General features: G+C 48.6%; 1 protein-coding gene across 1 annotated transcript; it reads right to left on the bottom strand.

The window, feature by feature from the left end:
• Positions 1–913: 913 nt before the first annotated feature.
• On the bottom strand, positions 914–24,699 carry LOC120394261 (nicotinamide/nicotinic acid mononucleotide adenylyltransferase 2-like; the record flags this gene model as incomplete). The annotated part of the gene is made up of 10 exons (XM_039518498.1): positions 914–1,485; positions 2,117–2,184; positions 2,679–2,780; positions 9,705–9,781; positions 12,088–12,132; positions 12,927–13,007; positions 14,271–14,397; positions 19,943–20,021; positions 23,489–23,556; positions 24,581–24,699. Coding segments are annotated over 10 exons (869 nt in total), but the record flags the coding sequence as incomplete, so codon positions are not given.
• Between the last annotated feature and the right edge of the window lie 1,185 nt (positions 24,700–25,884).

Below are 25,884 nucleotides of genomic sequence, written 5' to 3'. Positions count from 1 at the left end.
TAGCCTGCGTTTAACAGACTCCTCACGGGCAGCTTGAACCCCACACTCTGGGAGGGAGGAGGGGGAGAGGGAAGGGAGGCAGGCAGGAGTGGAGACCATACTAACTAGGGAGGTGCCAGCAAGTAGATCCCAGGGGTTGAGTATGAAGGGAGCAGCTTGTGCCTATAGATCAAATGACATCCCTGAGCGCTATGCTCTACCCATATGCATCTGCGTAAGGCAAGTTTGCTCAGGGGTTAGCTATGATGGCAGCCCCCTCCCTGCTAATGAATTCATCAGCCCCTTTTGACATATCATTGTAACCCCCTGTAACCTCACTGAGACCTCTGTGCCTCCATGCACAGCAGGATATGCTGCCTGTTGATCAGAAAGACGCTTATTGACTTTTGGTAAATATCAGGTTACAGAGCCTCTCCCCCTGTCAGCATCCCATGGACTGATCCTGCCATGTTGTGACGCTACAAAACCTAATGGTTGGGCTTGAGAGAAGCACGACCAGTGGCCTTCAGCTGCCATTTACTTTTGAGTTCCTGTGATCAAGTCTGGTATGACAGGTTCCTTTCTAGGATCAGTGTCAGGAACCCGCCACCTGAGACTCAAATACAGCATGACCACTTAAGGGACATCCTGGAGTGACCAGGTTCATGTCAAGTGAAGATTAAAGGAGGCCCCTCCAAATGAATAATTATCTACAGCAGAAGCAATTGCTGCCAGGCTGAGGTGTGCTTCCCCCGCTGCCCCCACCCCCCAAGCCTTAGCTCAGAAAACCATTTCAGAATTTTCACAGTTCTTTTTTACTTCAAAGCTAAACTGTCCCATAAGTGGCCTGAGCAGCGCTCTCAGCCTAGCCCAAGTCTGGGCATTGAGCCAAGTGGGTTAGGATTTCCCATTGCCAAGCACGGATATAGTGCATCATGTCGCGAGGCCAAGGGGCTCACACTAAAACTATTAATAAAAAGATCCACCGTGTTTTATTTAGCTTAAGTGCCGTAAGATGGGAAAAGACTGAGCCCCTGTTCCTGGAGCATGCTGGGAAGGTGGACACCAGGATCACTTCCCTAGGGCATGCTGGGAAGGTGGACACCAGAGCCACCTCCCTAAGGCATGCTGGGTACATCTCTATTTACCGTACCCCCTGCCCCCCGGTGTATGAAGGGGAAGGGTTCTCCAAAGCAGATTGCCGAGCTGTGTACCATTGGTGGTTTGCCACAGCTCCCTGGAGATTCCTGCACTATGGAGCGCTAGAGTCAGTGAGTGAGACAGGCGGACGCGCCGGAGGCTGTGAGAGAGAGAGAGAGACAGACACACAGAGAGCGAGAAGTGTGATGGAGAGCTGGAGGGAAGTGGAGCGGTGGGGCTGCCTTGCTGCAGCGCCTCAGGCTTTAACCAGAGGCGTTGATATACAGCTGGCTCTTGAGGATGTAGTCAATGACGGGCTGAGACAGGTAATCCACAACGTGTCCATCCCCGTGCTGCAGGGCCAGTCTGGGGAGGCAAGAGAACAGAGGGACTTAGTGCTTGCCAGTTACCCGCCCCACGTTGCCCCAGCCTGTTTTCTCTTCCCCAAGAGGAAGCAGCTGTTTGGATAAGGTTCAAATCAGGCTTCATGTGGGCTCAGTCCATGGAAGAGCTGGTCACATCTCCACAGGGAAGGTGCATTTACGAGGGTCACTGTCTCTCACAAGTATGCACATGGTAACATTTTAGCCAAAGGAGCCATTGGTCTGAACGTGTGTGAGATCAATGCAAGTGGATGGGACAAGGCTGCAGAGGGAGGACGGCTCAGTGGTTAAGGAACTGGATTCAGGAGACACGGGTTCAATTCCCTGTTCCATCACTGACTTCCTGTCACTTAATCACTCCGTACCTCAGTTCCCCGTCTGTAACCAGGGGATCAGACCACTTCCCTCCCTCACACGATGGAGCCATGATTATGAGGTACTCAGATACTATTGAAATGGGGCTATGTAAGTACCTAGATAGATGGGGAAATATTTGTGGTGGATTGTGGGAAATTCTTGGATCCAATGGGTGGGATATGAGATGCCCCACAGTGGGAAGTGAGGGCAGGTCAGGTCTCTGTACCCTGCAGCAGGAGGCCCTTCGAGTTACGCACCTGCTTTTAGTTGAACTGACGACAGACATTGGGTGGTTCACGTCATCCTTCACAACCAGGATGTTGTTCTGTGGCGAAAACGAGAAGAGCAAATGAACATGACTGACCTCAGCCCTCTGCTCCTCATGGCTTGTGCACCCAGCATGTCGGGGCTCTCTGGCCGTGAGGAACACTAGTGCCCAGAGGTGACATGGGCAGCTGGGCACTTCCTTGGGGATGGTTTGAGGGCTTCTGGGTTCTCCATCCCAGTCACTGAGGTCTGGAACAAGACCTATGAGCACTGAAGACGTAAGTGACACACAGGCCTCATGCTAGTCCTGTGCACAGGGATGAATGTCTCCCTGAATGCAGAGGCTGGGAGCACTTACAGGTATTGGTGCTGCTTTATGGAAGTGGTGCAGCAGTAAAGCTTCATATGCAGCCAGCTCACCCTGCCCATTGACCTGCCCCGCAATGGCATCATGGCACAGTAAGAAACTGGGGGTGGAAGGCAGAGCCAGGCCAAGCGGACCCAGGCCCAGTCATGATGCAGGGAATGTCTGTGTTGTGCAAAGTCACTTACTTTGTACTTGCGGAGTATTGAGGAATGGTTCATAATCCGGTCTGTGTCTGTGCCGTCCCGAGGCACCACCACGATCCCAAAGTCCCCGACAATCACCTCCATCTGGGAGCAATGCAAAGAGGGACGTTTCAGAACCTTCTAAGCCTCCTGCACCAGGGCGATGCTGGCCCAGGAACCAGCTCACAGGTCCCTGACTCAAATGAAAGATGTGCTGAAATATTCTGTGATGTGTTGAAGGAACTAAGTCTTAACTTACCTTCTTTCTGCAAACTTCCTGGAAAGTCTTTGCCAGAAACATGAATGTCTTTAAGGAGGCTAATTGGCAACTTCCCTGGGGATATCTACACTGCCAGTTGGAGATACAAATTCTAGCTCAAGGACCCATACCTACGCTAGTGCACTAAAAATAAAGTGTAGCTGGGGTGGTGTGAGTGGCAGGAGGCACTAGCTGCCCTGAGTACGATCCCACCTAGCTATGTACTTGGGGCAGCGTGGCTGCATGGCTGGTTTAGCGTGATAGCTCGAACCGAGCTAGGGTGGGTATGTCTCTTTGAGTTAACAATCACCCCCTGTGCGTGAAGCGTAGACAGACCTGCAGGTATTCTGATCGTATTTTCTTATAGGACTTTTCAGTGCGTTCCCTTCCTATGGGCCTCGGTCTGCGGTCCTACTCCACACACAGAGTTCACTGGAGGAGCTGCTGAATTGGGGTCTGTAAGGGAGAAGCTCTTCCAAAATAGCTTGTTGCCAAATGCTAGCAGTAAGTACCGATGAGGTGGCAAAAAGGGGCAAGTTTAACCTCACGGCTATGCTGAACTGGCCCTTCTGTTCCAGCATGTGCGTATTCAGTTCCCATGGAGACGTTGGCAGTGGTGGCTGGCAAGATTTCAGTCTGGCAAAACCTAATCCAAAGCTGGTTCAGATCCAGGTTCCATTCCATTCAAACCACTATGGTTTGTTGGGTTTCAGATTGAAGGTTCTGACTTGGGCCCTTCTCTGTGGATCACTCTGCAAAATCTGGTCTGGGTCCAACCACAATAATGGAAAAGCTAATGATGAGGGAATTTCCTCTGCAAGGCTGAGCCACACTCCTCGAAAGAGAAAATCCAGCTGGGCTCCTTATCAGTCAGCAGCCTTGTTGCTGAGTTTCAAGCTGGTTTCCTGGCTTCACTTGGCACCTTCTAAATCTAATACAAACAGCCCCCAACCACCTAATTTAAAGTTTCTTTGCTCCCTTTGCCCTACAATCCTGGGAGTTTTCTTCCCAAGATGACACTGACACTGCTCCATTTCCTTTGGGTTTTGTTCCAGTTTCGACCTTGCTAAAGCTCCCCGGCAGCGTGTTCTGTACAGTGAGTTAATGGAGTATTTAATGATACTGCTTGAACCAAAGCTCAGTCCTAGAATCCCACTGTTTCCACTTAGAGCATTTCATGTGTCTGTCTGTCTTAAGATTTTATCCTGCCACCCATCACTATAGCATGAGAGTCCCTCACCTAAAATCAATACCAAGTCCCTAATGGGTCTCTGGAATGTCTCCCTTTTTGGTGTTAAGCTGCTCCTTTAGGGTAGGCTTTTTGGGGGTAAAAAGGGGGTTGGAAATAAATGGGGTATTTGAACTGTGAGCATCACTGATGGTGGCGGAAAGGCTTCCTCCAAGAGGACGGCTTTGCAACATTTCCTGAAGATGGTCAGGCTCTGGCCCGATCGCCTCCGGGACTCTGTGCCACAGCTGGATGCCTTCGTAAGAGAACGCGTTGTCCCCAGCTCTCACTTGCTTCAACCTAGGCTTTGTGATCTGCATTGGCCCGGGGGAGTGCAGCTGTCACGGGGGTTCCTAGATCAAAATCCAGTCTTTGAGGTAGTTGGGGGTTGAGCCATTCGTTGCTTTGAAAACTAGGATCAGGGTCTTAAATTGGCATCATAAACTGACTGGGAGCCCGTGGAGGGACTTGAGCACACACCTGATGTGCTCACTTTTTGTGGCCTAAGCCATGGTGGAGGTGAAGCCACATTCATGCCTGTGCATCGTCTTCACATTCAGCTTCAGTTACAGCAACCCAGCCTGGAGGTGACAAATGCATGGAGTGCTGTGAAACGGATGCTACCTGGTCATCCAAGCTTAGCGAGGATTCAGACAGAACCCTGATGCTTTGCCCCACTTTGGTGAATGGAAGCTGTGCATCTTCAGTGGAAGGTGAGACAACATCTTGACCAGCTCTTTGAAGCACTTTCAAACAACTCCCCACAACTTAGTGCTCTTGGGCATATCAGGAAATATCTGAGCAAATAAACTGCCACCTGCTAAACAGCATTATTTTAACCCGATACAAATGTTAGTCCTCTAAGCAGGTGCTGCTTGCAGGAAGCAAAGCAGAATCTGCAGTGAGCTGCTGTCTTCAGTCTCTCATGTGCTTTAACTGAAGGGGAGGGTGTTGGGATCCCACGCAAAATAGGACTGGATTCTGGGGGGAAAACAGCCCAAGTGTCAAACCTCGGGTTTAAATTAGGGCACCCAATCCTGACCCTGAGCACTCAGATCAGCTGAAATTATCAGACTGGGGTGCCCAAGTGCCAATCTGAGCACTGAGATGCAGGACTAGCTGCCTTAATTTAGGGCCTCAACTTACAAAATGATCCGTTATTTTTCAGTCTGAGAGTTTATTTCCCAGAGGTGCGTCCGGATGGAAAAGCAGTTCACAAAGTGATTCATTTCTCAGGGTCTCCTCTCTGGTTTGCCCAGTTGCAGAGCAGGAGAGGGGAATGGCTGCTGTTTCCTAGACTGGACGTAATTACTGAAATTGAGTCTCTCTGTTGATCTCACTGTATCTGTGTTAGAAGTTTGTTTGCTTGAGTACTCAGTGTGGGATGCCAGAGGAATTTGGCTTTAGAGATCATCTGGCACTGGATCAAAGACAACTCCCAAAGCCACTTTCTGGTGGTCTGGTGTATTTGTTCCACTCTTGTCCAGACTTTGTTCCTCCCTCATCTAGATTATCCTCCCCTCTTGGGTCCTCCCCATTTTCCAGCTTTCTCCCCTGACATCCATCCAAAATTTGGAAACCCCATTCTCTCATAGCCGGCAATTACTTCAGCAATATTACATATGGCTGCCACCTCGAGGTAAACCACACTCCTGACTGACTCAGAAACCACCACCACCACCACTTTATCCACAGTCGACTTTCCAACACCTAATTGTTTGGCAATGGACCTGTAGCAGTCTGGGGTAGCCAGCTTCCAGACGGTTATAGCAACTTGCTTCTGGATCAGAATGGCCACCCTCATTCATGTGTCTTTATGGAGGAATGTCACAGCAAACTGCTCACAAAGCACCAGAAACGTAGCTTACTTCATATTTCTTCTTCTGGCCCCCCTGCTGGTCATCCCAGATCTGCATGATGCTGTGACCCCACCAGGCTGAGCTTGTGGCCCTGCTCCAGAAGCCCAAGTTACCAGCGGCTGTAATGAATGCCATCAGCAGCTTCAGCCAATTTGCACCTGCCATGTCTGTGTCGTCTTCCTGCTCCATCACAAGTTTTGTCAGGTGCCTTCGGTGGGTCAGAAAACGCTGCTGAAATGTCCACCAACGTCTCACAGAAGCTCTGCCCATTTCCTGACACAGGAGTACAAGTGCAAACATGAGAAGTTCTTCAAAAGTTCTCCTCTGTGTTGCTGGCTCCGGTAGCGCACTGACCAAAGTGACTGCTTAGCAGGCTGTTCAAACTTCCCGCCACACAAGGGGTGGACAGTCAAGTTTTCCCACAGTGCACCACAGCCAAAGGCTAGAGTGGCCACATTGTGCGATGGCACTAGGGAATCTGGGATATGGTTGGCTTGACTTGGGTCTGCATGCTGCAGTGAGGATGCCAGAGCCCCAGTTTGAACCCAGGTTAATGTAGGATTAACAATCAGTGTAGACGCTCAAACCCTGAGTTCTCTAATGCAGAGTCCACTGACTTGAGTCCCACTAACCCTGGGTTTACATTGCAATGTAGACATACCCCATATACTGCAATATAAGCCCAGGGTTAGTAGACCTCCTGTTAGCAGATTCTGGGTTTGTTAACCTAGGGCTTGAGTGTCTTTGCTTATTTGTAACCCCAAGTTAGGAATTGTTGAAACCTGGGTCCCAAACTGAGGCTGCAGCATCTAGGCTTCATTATGCGGGTCCAAGTCCAACCACCCCATCCCAGACTTCCTAGTGCCCTCCCAAAATGTGGCTGCTCTAGCCCTTTGTTCATGGTGCAGTGAAAACTTGACTGTCCACCAAACTTGACTGTTCAGAGGACCAAGAAAGTCAGCTCATGGGATTGTGGGATACTTTTGGCAGACTCCCAGAGCACAAGTTCAATGGGGTTGTGTCTACACTGCAAAGCAATAGGGCTTGAACTCTGGGTCCTTGGACCTGAGCCACAGTTTAGTGCACTTTGTGCGTAGATGGAAAGGGGGATTAGGCTTAAGCCTGAACACAAACCCTGGGCTTACATTGCAGTGTAGATATACCCCCATAATTATCTTCCTCTATGTCCACTGTTCTGACCTTGTTGCCACACTACACCTCGCTCGCTGTTCAGGAAGGACTTTCGTTCCCTTGATTCAAACGCCCACTTAGAACTCTCCTCTCCCACAAAGCCAGCTAACAGTCGTCCAGTTCAGTAACACTGTTGCCCGCTCAATACCAAGGAAAAGAGCAACACTTGAACCTCCCTCTATCTCTCCCAGCATGTCTGATCTGTGTTGTCTGTGTCGGTTTGAAATTACTCAGGTAGGACCACATATCCTTCTGTGTCTCCTAAAGCACCAAACAAAGAATTTCAGTGGAAAACATGTCTGCTGCTTTCAAAGGTAGGAAGGAAATCTCACCCCTTCCTGAGCTCCACTCAGGTCAGTAGAGACAGAATGTAACTGCTTGTAGGCATGTCATTTAAGACCTGTCTGAGCTGCTTTGGCATTAGAACATCAGCAGAACTAGCTATGTCCTTGCAAGATGGAGCTGTTGCTTTTATGCATGTGCCTGATTTAGGTAGTTCAGTATTTTCTGGCTCTGACAGAAGAGATCATCTGGACAGATGGGCAAAGCTTGGGCAAATATTCTCCCCAAATCCAATTTCCTAGCATGTTCTCTCCCAAAAATGCATTTACAGCCATTACGTTTGCATTTGTTTTGTGTTCCCTTTTGCAGATATTCTAGTGCATGAATTCACTGGGGGAAATGTTCAAGGAAGCAGCAAATTATATGTGATTTAATACAGAATAATCATGGAAAGCAAATTTTGAACTAATTCCAGGTACTGCTGAAAACCTCACTCTAATCACACACTTACACAGTCAGGGAACAGATTATTCACATGCTTACAGGCTTTGCTGGACTTGGTCCTTGGTCCTTAAAACAGAATTCTGTTGTCTTGACAATGTTATCTGTAATTATCTGGGGGAAGTTCCATGGCCTGTTTTATACAGGAGGTCAGACTAGATCAGTGGTTTTCAATCTGTGGTCCATGGACCCCTGGGGGTCCGCAGACCATGTCTAAGATTTCCAAAGGGGGCTGCACCTCCATGTGAAATTTTTTAGGGGTCCACAAATGAAAAAAGGTTGAAAACCATGGAATTAGATTATCACAATGGTTGCGTCTGGTCTTGGAATCCATGAACATAGATAGGTTTGCTGGAGGTGATATTTCTAGCTAGCAAGAGTATTAATGTAGTGGCTTTAACCTATGTTTGTTAGTATGGGTCAGTATGATGATAAACTGGGTTCTGATGACCAAGCCACATTCTTACTTTTATTGGTAAGTACCAGAGCCCCTATATTGATGGGTGTATTAGAAAAGCATATCAAACGGTCCTTTTCTCCACATGCAGTGTTGTGGACTCTTGTTATTTTAACATGAATCTTGTGGTTTTGATGCTTTTACCTAAAGCACCATCCCCTGGAGTCAGATGTCTGTGAGAATCTCAGCACTCATAATTTAAAAAGTCAGCACCTAGCCCTCATGGTCGCACAGAAAATGTCTGAAAATGTGACCCAAGTGGGAACTAAAAATGCCAGATGCCCGCAGACAAAACCCAACCCCCCCCCCCACACAATTTTTTTTTTAAATCATGAGATTTTTAAATGAATTTTCATTATTTTGGGGGGCCTGAGTCGTGATTAGGAATATTTGGGGCTGGCACTACAGTACTCAGCTTTAAAGACAAAATAATCTGCCACGGTTAAAAAAAAAAATTAAAGACGGTAAAATGCATTTAAAGCAACACAGATTAGAAGAAATAATTTCAACAATTTAATTTGCTTTTCATCATGGATGCTGTAATGTCTCATTTCATTCAGTTTGGGCAGTGAAATGAGACTGGTCAGTTTCACTTCCGGGTTCTCATGCCCTAGCACAAGGCAGCAGTGTTTGGGTTCCTAACACTCTAGTGCTATATAAGAGCTAGGCTGGAATTATTATTACTAGTGGTAGGTTTATACTACACAAACACTGTTTTGCTTGGTTTATTTAAATTTCTGTTCCCTATAGTGTCATGAAAATTGGATCTTGCATACCCCTATATCCCACTCCCCATATTCTAAATTTAGGGCCTAAATCTATTTAACAGCATCTGTTTATAAAAGAAAATGAGTTTGGGAGATGGCCTTTAAAATTTTCCTACACCCTCAGAATTAGACATAAGTAGCTGCAGTCCCCAGCTGTCTCTGCCACTCGTCTCCCTGAGGGTGGGGAGAAAAACGTGATGCGAAAGGGAAAGTTTCTGGCTCCAACCTGAAATAAAAGCCTAGTGGGTTCTGAGAGTCAGAAGCAGGCTACCTCTCTGACTCGCTTGGCTGAGGGTGTAAATGGAAGGGGTGGGAGGTTGGAATGGGGGGATAGAGGCAGACTGTTCAAGGTTTCCCATGTGAGTTGACTCAGTTGTTTCCTGGGAATGTTATGCCACATGTAAGGTCACCGTGGGAGAGAGCAAAGACGGGAGGGAAGGAAACAGCGCACAATGGATTGCATGCAGCGGTAGCCGGCTACTCACATCAGACTCATTCCAGAGGCCTGGGATACAGAAGGACTCCAGCAGGTCACTGCCACAAAGCAATAAGATACGAAGCTCTGAAGAAAGGGAGCAGAGAATGGAGAAGTTCAGAGACATGGGCTGATGGCTTCCCCCTGTGACGCTACTGAACCAACAATCCCTGCACTGTGCTGCTGGAGAGACTCTTTCCACAAGACACAAAAAACAGGGCCTGATGCTTTGTGGCTATTCAAGATCCTATCGCACTTTCTGCAATAACAGTGATGTTAGCTGCAGTGCAGTACCCTGGCCAAGCCATCTGCCTACCCTAAATACCTCTCTAGTTTCAAACAGCATTTCATTTCCTCTCCTACACTGCTGTGCAGCACTGCTGTGGGCGGTTAAATAGCTGCTGCATTCCACCCCAGAGATGGCTGCATTTCAGCATACGTGCATGTGCCGTGTAAAGTATCTCATGGGGAAAGAAGTGATTTCTGGGGTATGTAGGTGTACAGATTTGGGATCTTTTAAAATGACAGATGTTCTATTAGTTCTCTGTTAGATATTACAAGGACCCGGACAACTGGTTAAAACCAAGGTCTCTAATGGGGGTGTCCCACTGCTCCCCAGCATGTCGTCACTGTCATGGCAGAATAAGGTAGTTGCCAGAAAGCCCCAGTACTTGCTCACTGCAGGGCAAACCTGTATAGACTTTCATGTCTTCCCTTTAACTTCCCCTGTTTGGATCAGTCTCCCCTCAGGGGCTTGCTGACATGCACAATTGCTGGCATTTTACTCGGAGATGTGTACACTATCACTTATTGACCCTCAGAACCTCGGACGTTTAAAGGCACAGAAACTGCAAGTGTTCAGTGTTAGAACTGAGTGTTGCCGAACAGATTTCTCTGTCTACATCACCACTTTTGGCCACCAGAGGGAAGCAGCAATATTGCTTAAATCTGTAAGGATAGGGGAACACCCAATTTAACGCAGCCTCCCCTCTCCCCCCGCACACACTCCCTGTCTTAGCCACCTGTAGCTGGGTGTAAGTCAGCACTTTCCTCAACTTCTGAACTCTGACCTGGGTTAACACTTAACACTAAAGGGGTGCACAGAAGGCTCCAGTGATCATCTCCTGCCTGAGCTATCCATGCTATTTCTGAGGTTTTTAAGCTGCTTTACAACTAGCTAGTGGTGATGGGGTGGGTGCGTGGGAATTGTAAACAATGAAACAGGTCTGCTATCCTCTGCTTGTGAAGTACAGGGAGGCTTATAAGGATGCGAAGGATTTTTTTATATTTGGACATGCCACAAAATGGATCAGCGTTTTAAAGAAATATTGAAAGGGACTCCCTCATTCGTAAGAGCTAGACACATCTGCCATTGGACTGGAGGCAGCCGGAGCTAGGAGGGGTTGGTGGGAGATGGTCTTAACTCTCTGTTCTTCATCTGGGGCTATAAAAATTCCAGAAGGGGCCTGACCAATTTCTGATGCACTGGTGACTCAGCATCTCAGTCTGGGTGGGTCATACCAGGCTCTCCATGGTATTTTATGTGATGGGAGAAGTGTATTCATCATTAGAGAACACAAAGATCTTTCACCAAGTTGGCGTGGAGTCCTTTCTTCTGCAGTTGGGCCAGGGACCCTCTCTTTGTGCTAACATGGCAGCCCTGCTGTGTTTCTTTAATGCCTGAGAGTTACTTTATTGGGGCTGGGGAGAGGTGGGCAAGGAACACTTAGAACAGGCCGTACCATGTATAGCAACTTCCACTGGAGGATTTCAAAGCACCTTACAATGGTGGATAAGTAAGATTCTGACTCTACTTTTCGGCCTTGTCTACACTAGAGAGGGTTATACTGGGATAGCTCTACCATCAAACCCTGCTAGTGGAGATGCAGTTTATACTGGAAGAGTTTTCTTTGGCTGGTATGCCTTACCCACCATTTCCCAGATGAGATCACAGCCCTAACCAACATAGCTACGCCGTCGAAAGCCAGCCCTAGCGTTAGATGCAACCCTAGGGGCTCTGAGCGGTTAAATGATTGGCCCAAGGTCACAGTGAGTCAGTGTCAGAATTAGGAAGAGAAGTCAGGTGTCCCAACTCCCAGTCCTCTTTTCTAACCCTATAGCAATGCTGTCCTCCCTCCCCGTGAGGATGGGAATCAGCCCAGGGCAGTTCATCACCCTTTTGAGCCAGCCCAAATCCAGATGCCTGGTGTCCAATGGGAGCGATGACCCAGTCCCCTAATTTGGCGTCTGTGTTGTGCTCAGTCACTAGAACAGACTGTTCATCCCCATTCCCTGTGTGGCCCCTCCCATATCACCCACTGCATCAGCCTGGGGGGAGAGAGCTGCACTTTGCAGGGCCCCGCCTTCCTGAGGGCAGAACAGTGCGTACTCACCAATCTCCTCGTATCTCATCACGGTCCCCAAATTCGCATTCTCATCTGGAGAAAGAGAAGTACCAGAGTCCAAGCTTCAAATGAGCATCTGTGCCAGAGTGTGCCCAGGAGGGGAGACGGCTCTTTAACTGCTCAGCAGTGGCTCTTAGTGTTAACAGGATTCCTGCTCTACCAGTGCATACCTGTATACCTAGCACCTGGTGGTGGATTTCTGGTCACTCAGAGTCTTTCGAAGGAGATTGGGCATCTTTCTAAAAGATCTGCTCCCGCTCAACGGGGGACTGGCTGGGTGAGGTTCTAGGGCCGCATGGTGCAAGAGGCCAGGCCAGGTGATCATAAAGGGATCATCCAGCCTTACAATCACTGGTGAGAGAGACTGTGTAGATTTCCTGTTAGTGGTTGGAGTTAATACTTCCGGAGATTCTTTCACCTTAGTGGTGTCTGTCTACATCCAGGCATTGCAAACTCAGAGTCGCTGTGCCTCTTACCCTAGCATAGCCGGGCTCAAGTGGGGCAGATTTCCCTAGTTAAGCTAATACTGCTTCCTGTTGAGCAATCCAGGGAAATCCTGGGTGGGATCTGAGTGCCTACCTGCAATGAATTTTGGCACAATCCCTGTGACAACCAGGGAGATGCTGTCAGAGAGAGAGAGAGTGGGGGCCTGGTCATCAGCTGGTATAAATGGACACAGCACCACTGTTGTCAATGAATCTACATTGATTTGCACTTGCTGAGGATCTGGCTGCGAGTGGGTTGGATGGGAGGCAGAAAAGAGGAGGAAGACCATGGAGTGGGGAGGAACGTAGATGAAAGCAAGCATCTACATTTTCATAACGTACCCACAAAGGTGAAGCGCTCCATTGGTGGACGGACACAGCAAATCCGGCTCAGGCTTTCTCCCATCTTCCCCAAGATCTTTGCTGGAGGGAGAGAGAATAGGTAAAAGGCAGGTTCAGAGTCTGAGCCCCCTGCAAGAACTACGTCTCACTGCACAAGGCCTGTCTGTTGTTCCCCTACAGAGCTCTCAGAACACACAGGGCATTTGACTCTGAGGGCGTGGGGGAATCCCCGCTGGCCATCTCTGCTGGCTGGGTTCTTAAATCAATACACTCTTGTTCCCACCTTCTGTTCTGTTTGTATCCACTTCAGTCTGTTTGAATGACTCGTTTAGAGCCTTGTTGCTGGATTGAAGTTATTTCATGTAGACGTTCGTCATCCTGAAGAGCTTTTTCCCCCGCACCAAGAATTGGAAAGAAACCAATATTTTCTGCTAAGGATCTGATCAGCAACTTGGTGCAAATGGCCCCTTACTGGTTTCTTGATTTCAGCCCCCTCTTAAAACTCTTTAATTTCACCCTGTTTGGATTTTTAAAGAAGCTGGGGGTGCAGTTGTGGGTGCACCATGAACTCAGGATTGTGCCTAACTAATCTGCACCTAGAATGACCATGATTGCAAATACAAAACTGGTAACAGCATATTTAAAATGTCCTCAGACAGCCCCCTAAGTGGTTAATCATTGGATTTAAGTGTGACGTGCAGTACTTACATGTAAAAAATAGGCATGAGATTGCACTTCTACCATGTTTAAGGATCAAGCCTGGTTTTGGGGCAATTTTAAGATACCTTTTTCATGTAGATTTAGTGCCAGAGTGACAGCCCTTCGAAAGGGAAGTTCTCTGTTCATTCACAGAACAGGTAGAGCATAGACACTGGCAGCATGAACTTCCTCCCAATACTCCGCCTATGCCTTAACTTGAACCTGAAGAGACCACTTTTAGCTGTGGAGCGTGGCTCAGTCTCCATGGCCCGTTTGGTCTTTTTCCCATGTTGCTCCCGGTGCCAATTGTGTGGACACTCAAGTGGACTCTGCTGATGGATCCCAGTCAATAAGGAGTTGGGGAAGGGAGAGAAGATAGCAAAAAGACCCAGTGACAGGTAGGCTGCATTTTCCAAACCTGAACCCAAATATTGCTGAATTGCATGGGTCTGGAATCTCAATTCCCTCAAATTATACATTTTGGAACCATACACTATTTTACCTGAAACCTTCATTTATTGTTTCTTGGACAGGTCTGTTTCCCTTCCCTATTTCTGGGGGAACAGGTCTGGGGAATTCAGATTGGTGCTGTCTCCAGGGCTTACCTCTGCTCCATTTGGAGACCTCCTCTCTGCTGAGACCTACCTGCCGTGGGCTTGTTGGAAACATTGCTGTTCTGGTAAATGGGCTGTGGAGACTCATTCTGGGGCTGTCCAATCACTGGGGTCATGGAAGGCGTGTTCACATTGGAGAGGATGCAGCCAGTCACTCGCTAGGGTGGGGATGAAATGGAAGGAGTCAGTAACATAACTCCAGAGCCAGAAACACATCCATAGATTTCTTGCTATAGCTTGGTAGCCAGCCCTACAGCTCACAAATTAATAACATTCTCCAGTCGTTACTAGGAGACACAGCCAGCCTCATTTCATGCTTCCTGTTCCCAGCCAGTAAAATGAGACCGGGCCATATGACCTAATGAAAGGCAATGAAGCCAGGGGAAGGCGATAGGCTTCAGAGCCCTAGCTCCAACCTGAAGTGCATCTTCAAAGCGCTGTCTATACAGCTATTTTTAGAGTGCCCATAATAACCCAAGTCTGTAGGCCTGGGCTGGGAGGCTCGCTTAGCATACCCTAAGCATCTCCATAAATAGGATACTCACTGGAATGATTTCTAGTATGTGTGATGAGACCGGCTTGATCTGTGCAAAACCATTATAAGGATACAATTCAAAAACTGGTATTAACAAAATACTAACCCAAATGCCCTCTCCCATTTAGCCTGGTATATTTCATGGCTGCCTTAACCCTTAGTGTGAATTAATCAGGACAATTGTGTGTTTTCAAGTATTCCTCTCCTGGATTCTTAGGCATAAGAGGAAGGCCAAAGCTAAGCAAGAGGAGATGCTGTTATCACTGGAGATGTCTGTCCGCATGCAGGCGGATCTTATACCAGCTTGGCAACATTCTAGTCATCCACTCACCAGAGCTGAGTAATGTTTTGTCAGGCAGGTAAATTGTCACTGGATTTTCCATGATTATCAATCACAGTAAAGGGCAGCTGAGCAGATTTTGGTGCCCAGGCTGGACAAATTTTGCAAGGCTGATTTATACATTGCAATTTCATTTGCCATTTCATTTTTTTTCTAATGACTCGAGATTTCCCCCCTCCCCCACCCCCTACTGTTCTTCTAAGCACACATGGGCCTCATGGGAATAGGAGACTTCAAACATTCTCTGTTCTTTTAAAGTGAATTTGGTGTCAGCCTGGCAACTCTGGGGAGTGAAAAACTCTCTGTACCCACACCATGAGGTTGGGAGAGGGAAAGGCTGTGTCAGCTTCACCCATGCTGCCATGTTGGTGTGCCCTTCCCCTGTTCTGTAGGGACTGGCTCTGGGGTAATTTAGTCTCCATGGCCCATTCAGTCTTTGTCCCCTCTGCTGCATCTGCTAAAATGGGTGTTGGGCAGTGGTAGTCATATCCGAGCGCCTGCGTGACCATCTCTGGGGTGAGAGGGGCCTTCAGCCTTACGGCCCAATCAGTCTTCTTTCCTGAGTATGATAAAATGACTTCCAATTAGTGCTAATTGGTGGTGGGTTTTGTGATGCAGCCACCTGCGCACTAGGAGCTGGGCTATGCTCTCCAAAGTCATTTCACGAAGGCCACTGTGAACAGCTGCTAGATGACAGTTGGCTTCAGTCAGTGTCAAACTGTGCCAGATTGGAGCCAGTCCCCAGAGGTGAAAGGCTCCTGCTCACATGAGCTGCCCGTCCCCTGAGCCATGCATTCCCCTTTCAGGCCGCGATCCTAAGAGGAATAGAAAAGCTGGCTCCTGATTTGGCTGCGTGTGAACCTGCTTCTGTGAGGAGATTGCTGCACACATTTCAAAGAGGCAGGCAGGCTTTAAACATTGTTTTAGCCCTGCAATGAGTTAGCACCGTTCTGGGTCCCCAGCCCCCAGGTTGCTGCCCAGGATAAGACTGCAATGTTGCAAACTCATCCTGTGCTAGGAGAGAAAGACAGCAGAATAATGACTGCACTCAACACGCATTCTTGCATCAAATCTTATTTCCTGAGCCAATCCCACCTGCTCCTTCCTTCCGCTCCCTTCGAACTGGAGGCAAGAAGTGAACAGACGGGGCCTCATTAACTGTGGAATCCTGGGGTGGCTCCTGCCCTGCTAGCTAAGAACTTTAAAGGAATGTTAATGTGGTGGTGGGGGGAGAATCCAACCCACCCTGAGCCCTCACTATAATCCCTTCCCTCGTATCCACGCCACTTGCCTCCCTTCAGAGGAATTGGAACCATCATAAAAATTTCATCTGACTGGAGGGTGGATTTGAAATGATTCATAACAACTTGGCTTGTTCCCAGAATGTTCTCTCAAGGTAACGATAGCACTGAGATGTCAGCTCTCCTCCCTTCAGTTCCGCTCCATGGGGCAGGGGCTAGTAGGATCCAGAGGGGCAGAACAGCAGTGGGAAGCAGTGTTGTGTGAGACACAATGTTCAGCCTAGCCTGCCTGTCCAGACTGCTGACGCACGAATTCAGACTTTCCTCATCTTGTGTCTCGACTACTGTAATCTGCCCCTCTCTGGCCTTGTTGCCAGCCACGCTGCCTCCCTCAGTCTAGCCAAAACACTGCTAGTAGGGTCACAGAATCATAGAAATGTAGGGCAGGAAGGGACCTTGAGAGGTCATCTAGTCCAAGCCCCTGCCCTGAGGCAGGACCCTAAACCTAGACCATCCCTGACAGGTGTTTGTCCAACCTCTTCTTAAAAACCTCCAATAGTGGGGATTCCACAACCTCCCTGGGAAGCCTATTCCAGAGCTTAACCACCCTTAGAGTTAGAAAGGTTTTCCTAATATCTAATCTAATCTTGCTGCAGATTAAGCCCATTACTTGTCCTACCTTCCATGGACATGGAGAACAAATGATCGCTGTCCTCTTTATAAGAGCCCTTAACATAGATGAAGACTGTCATCAGGTCTTTTTCCAAGACTAAACATGCCCCGTGTTTTTAAGCTTTCTTTATAGGTCAGGTTTGCTAAACCTTTTACCATTTGTTGCTCTTTCTGGGCTCTCTCCATTTGTCCACATCTTTCTTCAAGTGTGGTGCCCGGAACTGGACAGAGCACTCCAGCTGGGGTCTCCCTGGTGCTGAGTAGAGCAGGTCAGTTACCCCCTGTGTCTAACATAGGGCAATCCTGTTAATACCCCCCAGAATGGTCATCTTGACTTCCACTTTCACCACATCACTTCTCTGCTGGCATTCCTCCAATGGCTCTCCCTCTCCCATGCGTGCCTGCTCTTTGCCTTTAAAGCCTTCTCCTTTTACCCCGTCCCTAACCATCAGATCTACTAGCTTAGCGAGCTGTGGATACCCCCACATGGCTCTGCCAGTGGTGCCAGCCTCAGTCACTCACCCATCGGCGTCTCCCTCAAAAACAACTCCATGCTTTCTCCCACCTATCCCCCGCCCCCAAACACGCACACCTGGCAAAAACTCCCTGGCCAAATGCCTGAAGCTTCCACCTTCTCTTCTTTCAACTGCTTCCTCCGTACCTGCCCCTGCTGTGATGCCTGCAGATCCTTCCTCCCTGGCACTGGGCCAGGCAAGTGGCATGGCCAAGCCATCTGCTTTTCTTCTCAACTCGGTTTGTTTCATTGGTTCCTCCTCCTGCCCTTCTTTGCCCACTTGAGCCCTGACTGGTTCATCACTTTCATCCAGGTCTCAGGGCAGCTTTAATGCCAACCTCCCCATTGCTGTTGCTGGAGGGTAGGGTCAATGGTCTAAGATCATTAGCTGAAGAGGTGGTGGGAAGTCCCATTTCTGTTCAGGGTTTGTGATCTTCATTCTCACTTCTGCCTGCGCCTGTAGAGGGGTTTCACTTACTGTGTCACATATTCTCTGGGGTTTACCCAGCACGGAAGATGCCCTTGAATTTTCCTGTTGCTGTGAGTCATTCCTTAGGGCCAACAGAGCCAGGTTTGTCCCAGGGGGTTATTTTGTTAGGTGAGTAAGCAGGGCTTCATTCACTTGTCTTTCAAATGCCCTCTTTCCCCCTGGATTGACTGTGTGGCCAGCAGGGACGATGATTGCTTAGCTGTGAGTTTGCCATCCCCAACTGCTCTCATTGCAGCCTCGTTCTTGTGTGCGTCCTGACATGGATTTCCCCGTGTACAGGAGCTTGGCATTTCCCTGGAGTAGACACAGTGCTGGGAGTTTGTCCTTAGTCCTTTTCCAAAGGTGGATGTAATTCGGTCATGTGCAGCACAATGTTCTTTTCATTCCACTTTCTTCTAATCTCCTTTTGCCTAGCTCCCTTACTGTGAGGACCCGTCTACACAGTAAAACTTAATTCAGATTAAGGAAGGGTGTGAATTTACAGTGTGACAGCTACTCCCGAATAACTCCACTGTGATGGGGTGTGTACATCCCACACTGGCAGCGAAGGGTTAATGGGAGGCCGAGGGTTCATTTAGCCCACTTGGTGGCAACTGGAGGCTGCATTAGGTACAGTTCATAGGCAGACTCAGCTGGGGAGGAGACTCACCTTCATAAAGCAAGACACTCAGAGCAGTGAGGAAGAGATCCAGTGGGGACGGGGCTCAGAGGAGAGAAGGCCTGGGAGTCTCTCCTGAGAAAGGAGCTGTGGCAAATGGCCAGGGGCAGAAGGGACATGGGAAAGCCGCAGGCATGGAGCGGATTCCTATGATGAGCCCTAACAAAAGGACAAGGTCCAGTGGAGGCTGGCCCAGAAAGTTGGGAAGAACTCAGAGAGGCTCAACACCAGGATGGGTGGAGTGGCTGAAGTGGTGCTTGGTTCTATTTGGGGGGTGGGGGTGAGTTCTGCTGGGAGAAGTCTGGATCGGGGAGGGGAATGTCGTAAGGGTGACACTGTTGGTGCACGACATTGATACTCTGTAATGGGTGGACTATTGTGACCTGGCCAGCAGGTGGAGTCACACAGCAGACCATGTGATCCTTAGGTTGAGAGGAGGCAAAGGGGCAACGCCAGGACTCGCCAAAAGGGGTGCTCTGGGACAGTGAGTTTATCACACCGTGTACCGACAAGTCCTAATACCCTTGCAAAATCTGCATAGCAGATGCTGTGACTATCTCTTATTGGAGGTTGTTGGGTTTGGGCCTTGGTGCATTCTTGGGAGCCTTTCCTATTTGCTGGTCTGGAGAACCATTCAGTTTCCAGGAATGGCAGCTGTTTGGAATCCCTTGTTGGAGCGATTATTTTGTGAGGTGCAGTGTTTTGTTTTTACTGGCTTGTCCCCTTGCTCCTTGTTACTGATGGTATTTTTAGCCTCCATGTGGGTGTATTGATCTGGGCTGGAGTGTTTGCTGCAACGTGTGATTGGTACTTTGCTGTCTGATGATGATGTGCACACCCAATCCTAGAGGGCTGACTCCTTTTTTCTTTTTCCAGCTGGGAGAGGTGGATACATGCCTGTGTAATATTCTCTCATCTACCTGTGTTGGGCCAGAACCTCAGCTTGATAAATCGTCACAGCTCCACAGGTTTCAGGGGAGCTATGCTGTTTTTCCACAGCTAAGGATCAGTCCATCAAACATATATATCACGTTGGTATAATTGAATCAACCTGAAAGAGAGAGAAACCTGCCCTGCATTGGCTACCGCTGAGCCTGAACTCAGCCCTGAAAGTGCTACAGATCAAAGCTATTAGAGGGACATTTGAGTTGTGCATTAAAAATGCATTGGTCTAACCGCTTTCCTACACTTCTCCTGCTAGCCACAGCTTTCCCCTCCCCCCTCTGTGACACACCTGCCCAGGTGTGACTCACCTTCATCAGATCACGGTGGTGTTCCAGTACGCTGCAGGTAGTCTGCCAGGTGTCCTGATAGCACTCCCAGGGGTCCACCCTGTGGGGAGGAGAGAACATAACAAAGAGGGTTTGCATGTGAATCTTGCTCTGTCCTTCACCATCCAGCATGCTCAGTTGCAGTGGAGAGGCCAGAAAGAGACAACCATGCTGCAGGGAACCATCCATGTTAACCTCCTCATGTCTGCCTGCGATTAGTGGCTGGAATAAAATGCCAAATGCAGCTTTTCCAGCCATCACATTCTCATTGTATTCTCCCTACCTGCCTTTGGTTAAACTCCTCCATCCCTGCTCCATTTCCTCGTCCCTCCCCAGTCCTGGGCATGCCCGTCTAAAAGCTCTTCTCCTCTGGCCTCCGCCCAGGTGCCAGACACTGCATGGAAATGTATTGAGACAGCAGCTTTGGTTGCCAACATGACAATGGGACAGAGAAGCACACTGGACTCCCGAGGAAGAATGAATGCAATGGCTGTCCAGGGTTTCTGCTCTCCAGGGTCGCTCCCAGAAATTTTTCCCATGGTGTGCACGGCTGAACCACTCTCAAGGCAGGGCTCACAGCATCCACTGGGACAAATTTCCGTGAGTGGCGTTGCAACCCTGGCACGTTGTGTCTCAGCATGACTCTGTTTAGGGGACCTCTCAAATGCAGGAGGGCCTGGGGCAAACTGCCCCTTTTGCCCTGTCCCTGTCAATGGTGTGCATCATGCATAACGTGTGCATGGCTGCCCACGCCACTGCTGCTCGCAATGAAGTGCTTCCTCTTTCTGCCCCCTCACCCAAACAGCGTCTGGGAGGAGCTGGCGGAAGTTGCATGAAGCTCAGTGGCTGTTGGGACATGGTGTCACTGAAGGCAGGGCACTGCAGGCAGGGCACTGGCCTGGAGGGTACCTCCATGGGGATACTGGGCACCGGGGCCGCCGAAAGCAGGTTCGGGCCCCCCAGCAAGGGCGGACTAGCTAAATAGGGCCAACGAAGCTGGGCCCCGGGCCCCATTCCGGGCTGCTGGGCCCCAGTAATTTGTACCGGCTTCCCCCCCTCTCGTCGGCCCTGCTGGGCACTAGCCCAGCCTGTTGGCAACCTACATCACAGAGGGGTGTAAAACCCTGTAGAGAGGCTCTTACCTGCCCCCCTTCTTGGGCCTTGACCTATTGTGGTTCTATCCATATGGGAGGAAGCATCTTTAACCCTTCCCACCCTGAAGTGCCACAGCTAAAGCCAAAGGGGGAAATTTTTAAGGGTTTAAACTTTTCTTTCAGGAAATTAAACTGCGTGCAGGTGCAGTCCTGATAGCTGAGCACCACCAAACACGATGGCACCGGCAGCATACCAGCCTGACCCACTCTCACGTGCCTGAGCAACAGTTACGTGACGCAGCCCTCACAGAGAAAGGGAAGGGTCGCCCCACTGACCACCATTGCTGGCTTTTAGCAAGACAAGGCAGGTGAGGTAACATCGTTTACTGCACCGCCCTCTGGTGAAATAACCCACTGTCCTCTGTTGCATTACTGAAAGATCAGAGCACTACGAGGAAGAGTGGAAACGGGGAACGTGGCGAAAGCCTTGTCGGTGCTGGGGCAGTCACCACACCAGCGTGAGCCCCTTGCATTAGATGTGCTGGCTGGGGTAACAAGTGATTTGCACCGGCGCAGCTGGTGCCAGTGAAGAGAAGCCCCAGGCAGGGGTCTGGGTGAAAGGGGATGTAGCTGTGCCTTGGGATGCAGTGTCCAAGAGCTGTGACATTATTCATAAAAATTATCTCTACCTCTTGCTTTCTCCCCCCCACCCTTGGCTGGCCTCCCACTTGTGAGACAGGACAGTGCTCTTGTCCCCATTGTACAGATGGGAAGCTAAGGGACTTGCCCAAGGTCACACAGAAAGTCTATGGCAGAACAGGGAATTGAACCGTAGTCTCTCACATCCTCACAGCTAGTGTTCTAACCACTGGACCATCCTTCCCCATAGCTGGATGTTTGTAAAATCATTTGGGAGACACAGAATTTATCCAGCAGTTGTTTCTTGAGGCCATGGGGGGAATTCATTAGTCTGGTGCCTTTGTCTTTTTGCACAAAGACAATATGAAAGGCAGCCTTTTTTTCTAGGAAAAGCTTCCCCCACCGCTCCTTCACTGGGCCTTTTTCCCAGAGCAGGAAAACTCTTCTTTTTCTTTTTCTTTTCTCAGACCTTCTGAGAGCCCCCAGTCTTTCATGAATTGCTAATCACACCCTGGCTGTTCCCAGGGCCTTTCCTGGCAATGAGATTTCATGCCTGTCTCACACAGAATGTGGGTGCAGGAATTTCCATCCCTCCTCTATACACCAGATTGTGAAAGACAAACCTCCAACGCTACAGCCTGGCTTAATTGAAAACTTAATGAGCTGCTAAATTGAGATGTTTCTTAAACATTTTCTTAGCAGCTGAATATATTTTTTTCTCTCACACCCCACCTGAGGACTCTCAGACGTGATCTCACTAATTAAAAACATGTGGAGTGCCTAATGTCTGTGTAACCTCTCTGCTGCACACGCCTGAGCTAAGTTAGAAACCATCTCTGCTCTTCATTAGGGTCTGTGTATCTGGGATTGACACTAGCGGTAATAATAAACAATAGCACTCAGAGCCTGTGCATACAGACAAGCTTCTGCCAGATGCTCCCAGCTGTGTCAGACACACATGCTCACCAAAGCCAGGCAGACACTCACTCATGCAGTCATGACCATCCACCCAATCCTTCTGATAGCTTCCATATCATCTGATGCAACTTGGTGTCTCTCCATGTGGCCATCAATATTAGTCAACTCTATCTGGTCTCATCCAATGGAAAGAATCCCACTGAAGTCAGTGGGATTTGGATCAGGTCCAGGTGTGCCCTATTTGTTACTCCTTTTCTCAACCTTCTTGATCTTCCTCCCTTGCAATTCCTCCTGGTACTTGTCCCTCTCTCCTTGTTCTTCCCCTTCCCTACTCTCCTCCATAGCCTGTTTGCTCATTCCCTTTCTTTTCAGCAGCCTCCTCCCACTTTCTCTCCTTGTGTGAGGAATGTGCTTCCTCTGACCTACAAAGACTGCTGAGTTTTTTATACAGGCACGCGCACTCACAGTAACAAAGAGCCATTATTAAAACATGCTCTTTCCATGCAAATTATAATGGCACAAACTTTTCTGGTGCATAATTAAGGTAATTAGTGGAAGCTTGCTTTAATTACACACTCGTGCTTAGCCCATAAGAGTGTCTGTCATCTGTCACAGCTGGAAGGGCTGACTGAAGCTTTGCTTTCACCTCCTCCTTTGGTGGGGGATGTTTGATGCACATCACTAGCTACCACTTGCTGGCTCTGAGATGAGCCCCTTGAAAATCCTCTCCAAGCTCAGTCTGAACTGACCTTCCCTGAACTGGTGGATGTGACTCAAACTAGATTCCTACAGGCCGGCGTTGCCCCATAAAGGAGCGTCGTGTCTTTCAAAGGCTCCTTGTATAACCCTACTGGCAATACCTAAGCTGTTACCTCACCTGATCCAGTCAGAGGACTGGACGGCCAGTTGGCACATGGTCAGACGGTGTCGGCTGGAGACCAGGCCCTGAAAGAGAATAGTAACTAAGAGAGGATGCAGGAGAATCAGTGAAGCTTTGTCCAATGTCCAGTCCTCCCTCAAGCTTGGACCTGACTCAATTCTGTGATTTCCCCACCAAAACCTAGTCCAAGCTCTCCTGAATGCACCACAGGGACACAGATCCACTAAACTGAGTGTGAACCCAATAGCACCCCACAGATGGGCCATCACCAAGGTTACTCATCAGCATAGGGCAGAGGTATCTATGTCTTGCCTGGATTCAGAGGGCAGAACCAAGCAGCCTACATGACATCATGAGAGCTTCACTTCTCTCTGAATCCTGTTTGGCCTGGGGGCTAATGACAGGGACAGCATTTTCTCGAGTCTTTTGGTTAGGAGGAGACTTCTGCAGCTCAAATATAGAGATTTCCCGTCTTTGGATTTCGTTCTCCAGAAGATGCTTTTAACAGCTCCTGTCCCAGTATTGCCAAGCCCAAGCGTATGAAAATCATGAGCCAGGCCCCCAAACTTATAAAATTGGTTTAAAAACATGAGATTAAAAAAACCCCATTATTTGCTTTCTGGTGTTTGTGTCTTTAGGGATCACATTTTCCAGCTTTCCTCTGTAATCACAAGGGCTAGAAACTTGGGGCTAAAGTTAAATGAAAGCTGTGATTACAGAAAATCTCAAGACTCCAGGAGCTGCAGCTTTAAGAAAAGCTAGACTTGAGGTAAAAATCACAAGAGCTGGTAACACTGCTGTCCCTACATCAGGTTAATCAGAACTATGAATGGGTACTATGTGACCCACACAATCTTATCCCAGCCTTCTGTAGCTTCTCCACAGCTTTCACTCTGGCATCAGCTGAGCTGTAAGATTTCACTCTCCTGCAGACTCAGTTTTGGAACCAGCATTACCTGATTCCCAGGGTGTTCATTGAACTAGAAACCCTCAGACCTAACTCTTCCTGTCATTCATGCACACTCCCAGCTTCCTGCAGATTACTTTGGCAATATCACACAGGAGAGAGCAAGAACTTGATCAACTAACCTGCTTCCCATAGGAGTCATGTACAGGTGAGACGATTCCACCAATTACAATGAACCTTCCAGTCTTGTGCAGATAATCCCGGGCTCTTTCTAAGGAAGGAAACAAGGAGGAGGGGATCACTATGTAAATTCCACTCAGTAAAGCCAAAAGTTAGCTAGCGTTTTGAGCCAGATTTGAAAAACTGGTCTCAATTTTCACATGCAGTTTGTGCAAATCCCTGAATTTTCTCCTGCACATAATTGTGCAAGCAAAATTCACTGTGCAAAAGTGGTTGGCTGGACTGAGGCCTGTTGAAACTGTCCCTTTTCCTTTAGGATAAAGATGAGGATATTAAAAAGCAAAGTCAGGGCTAAATTCTCTGTTGGTGTAATTGAGTAACATGCAACTGAAGTCCAGCTGTGCCATTAACACCAGCACAGATGCTGGCTCTGAATATTTCAGTAATGTTAAGTATTTAAATATTGAAATACACAAAAACAAAGTGCATTTGTAATACAATGGCAAAGAACGTATTAATCTCCTTCTAGTGGCTGGTACACTCCAGGATAACCGTGTACTACTACCACCATCAGCTAATGAAGTTAATCCCTCAGCTCAAATAACAGAGGTGTGACCTGCAGTGCTAAACATCATGAGTTGATTTCAAACCCAGCTGATGACCCAGCCCTGTGTGTGTGAGGGTGGGAAGAGTGGAGATTTGTTGTATTTTCAGAATGTAAGGCTCCCTTTAGCTTGCTCTGTCATGCCAGTGTGGCAGAGCTCATCATGGCATCGAGGAAGACCCCAGGTAAAGGATGTAATTGGTTTTAATTGGATCCAGGTTAATAGTGAACACAGCCATTACCACCTGAAGGTGTTTGGTGACCCATGAAATGAGCTGGTTGGCTCTGCCCTATTCTTAGTGGGCACAGGTGTCCACCCCACAGAAACCACCATCACAGTTGGCAATCTCGGCAAAGAGCCCAGGGAATGAATGGGGTCTGGAGACTGACTTCCTGTCTGACCCCTAGAAGTGGTCATTGGTGAGAGGCTGAGGGGAAAGGTTGCATTGCCATGGCCACTGCTCTAGGGCCTGGTCTGTGATTAAATCTAGCCCCTTGGTCTTCAGGGCTGTCAGTCCATTGCTGAATTCATTTAACAACACAGTAATTAAAATGACAATGCGTGCAATGGAGTGACCTGCCTTGCAACAACATTGCTGGGTGGAGTGCAGCTAAATCTTTGTGGCAGATTAAAAATGGGTCCCATACATGTCTGTCGTGCCTGTTGTTTGCATTTATTCTCTTTGGCGCTGTCTGTGCAGG

Source organism: Mauremys reevesii, unplaced genomic scaffold (assembly GCF_016161935.1).
Source record: "Mauremys reevesii isolate NIE-2019 unplaced genomic scaffold, ASM1616193v1 Contig45, whole genome shotgun sequence".
Lineage (NCBI taxonomy): Eukaryota > Metazoa > Chordata > Testudines > Geoemydidae > Mauremys > Mauremys reevesii.
This window is presented reverse-complemented; position numbering and strand designations above follow the sequence as displayed.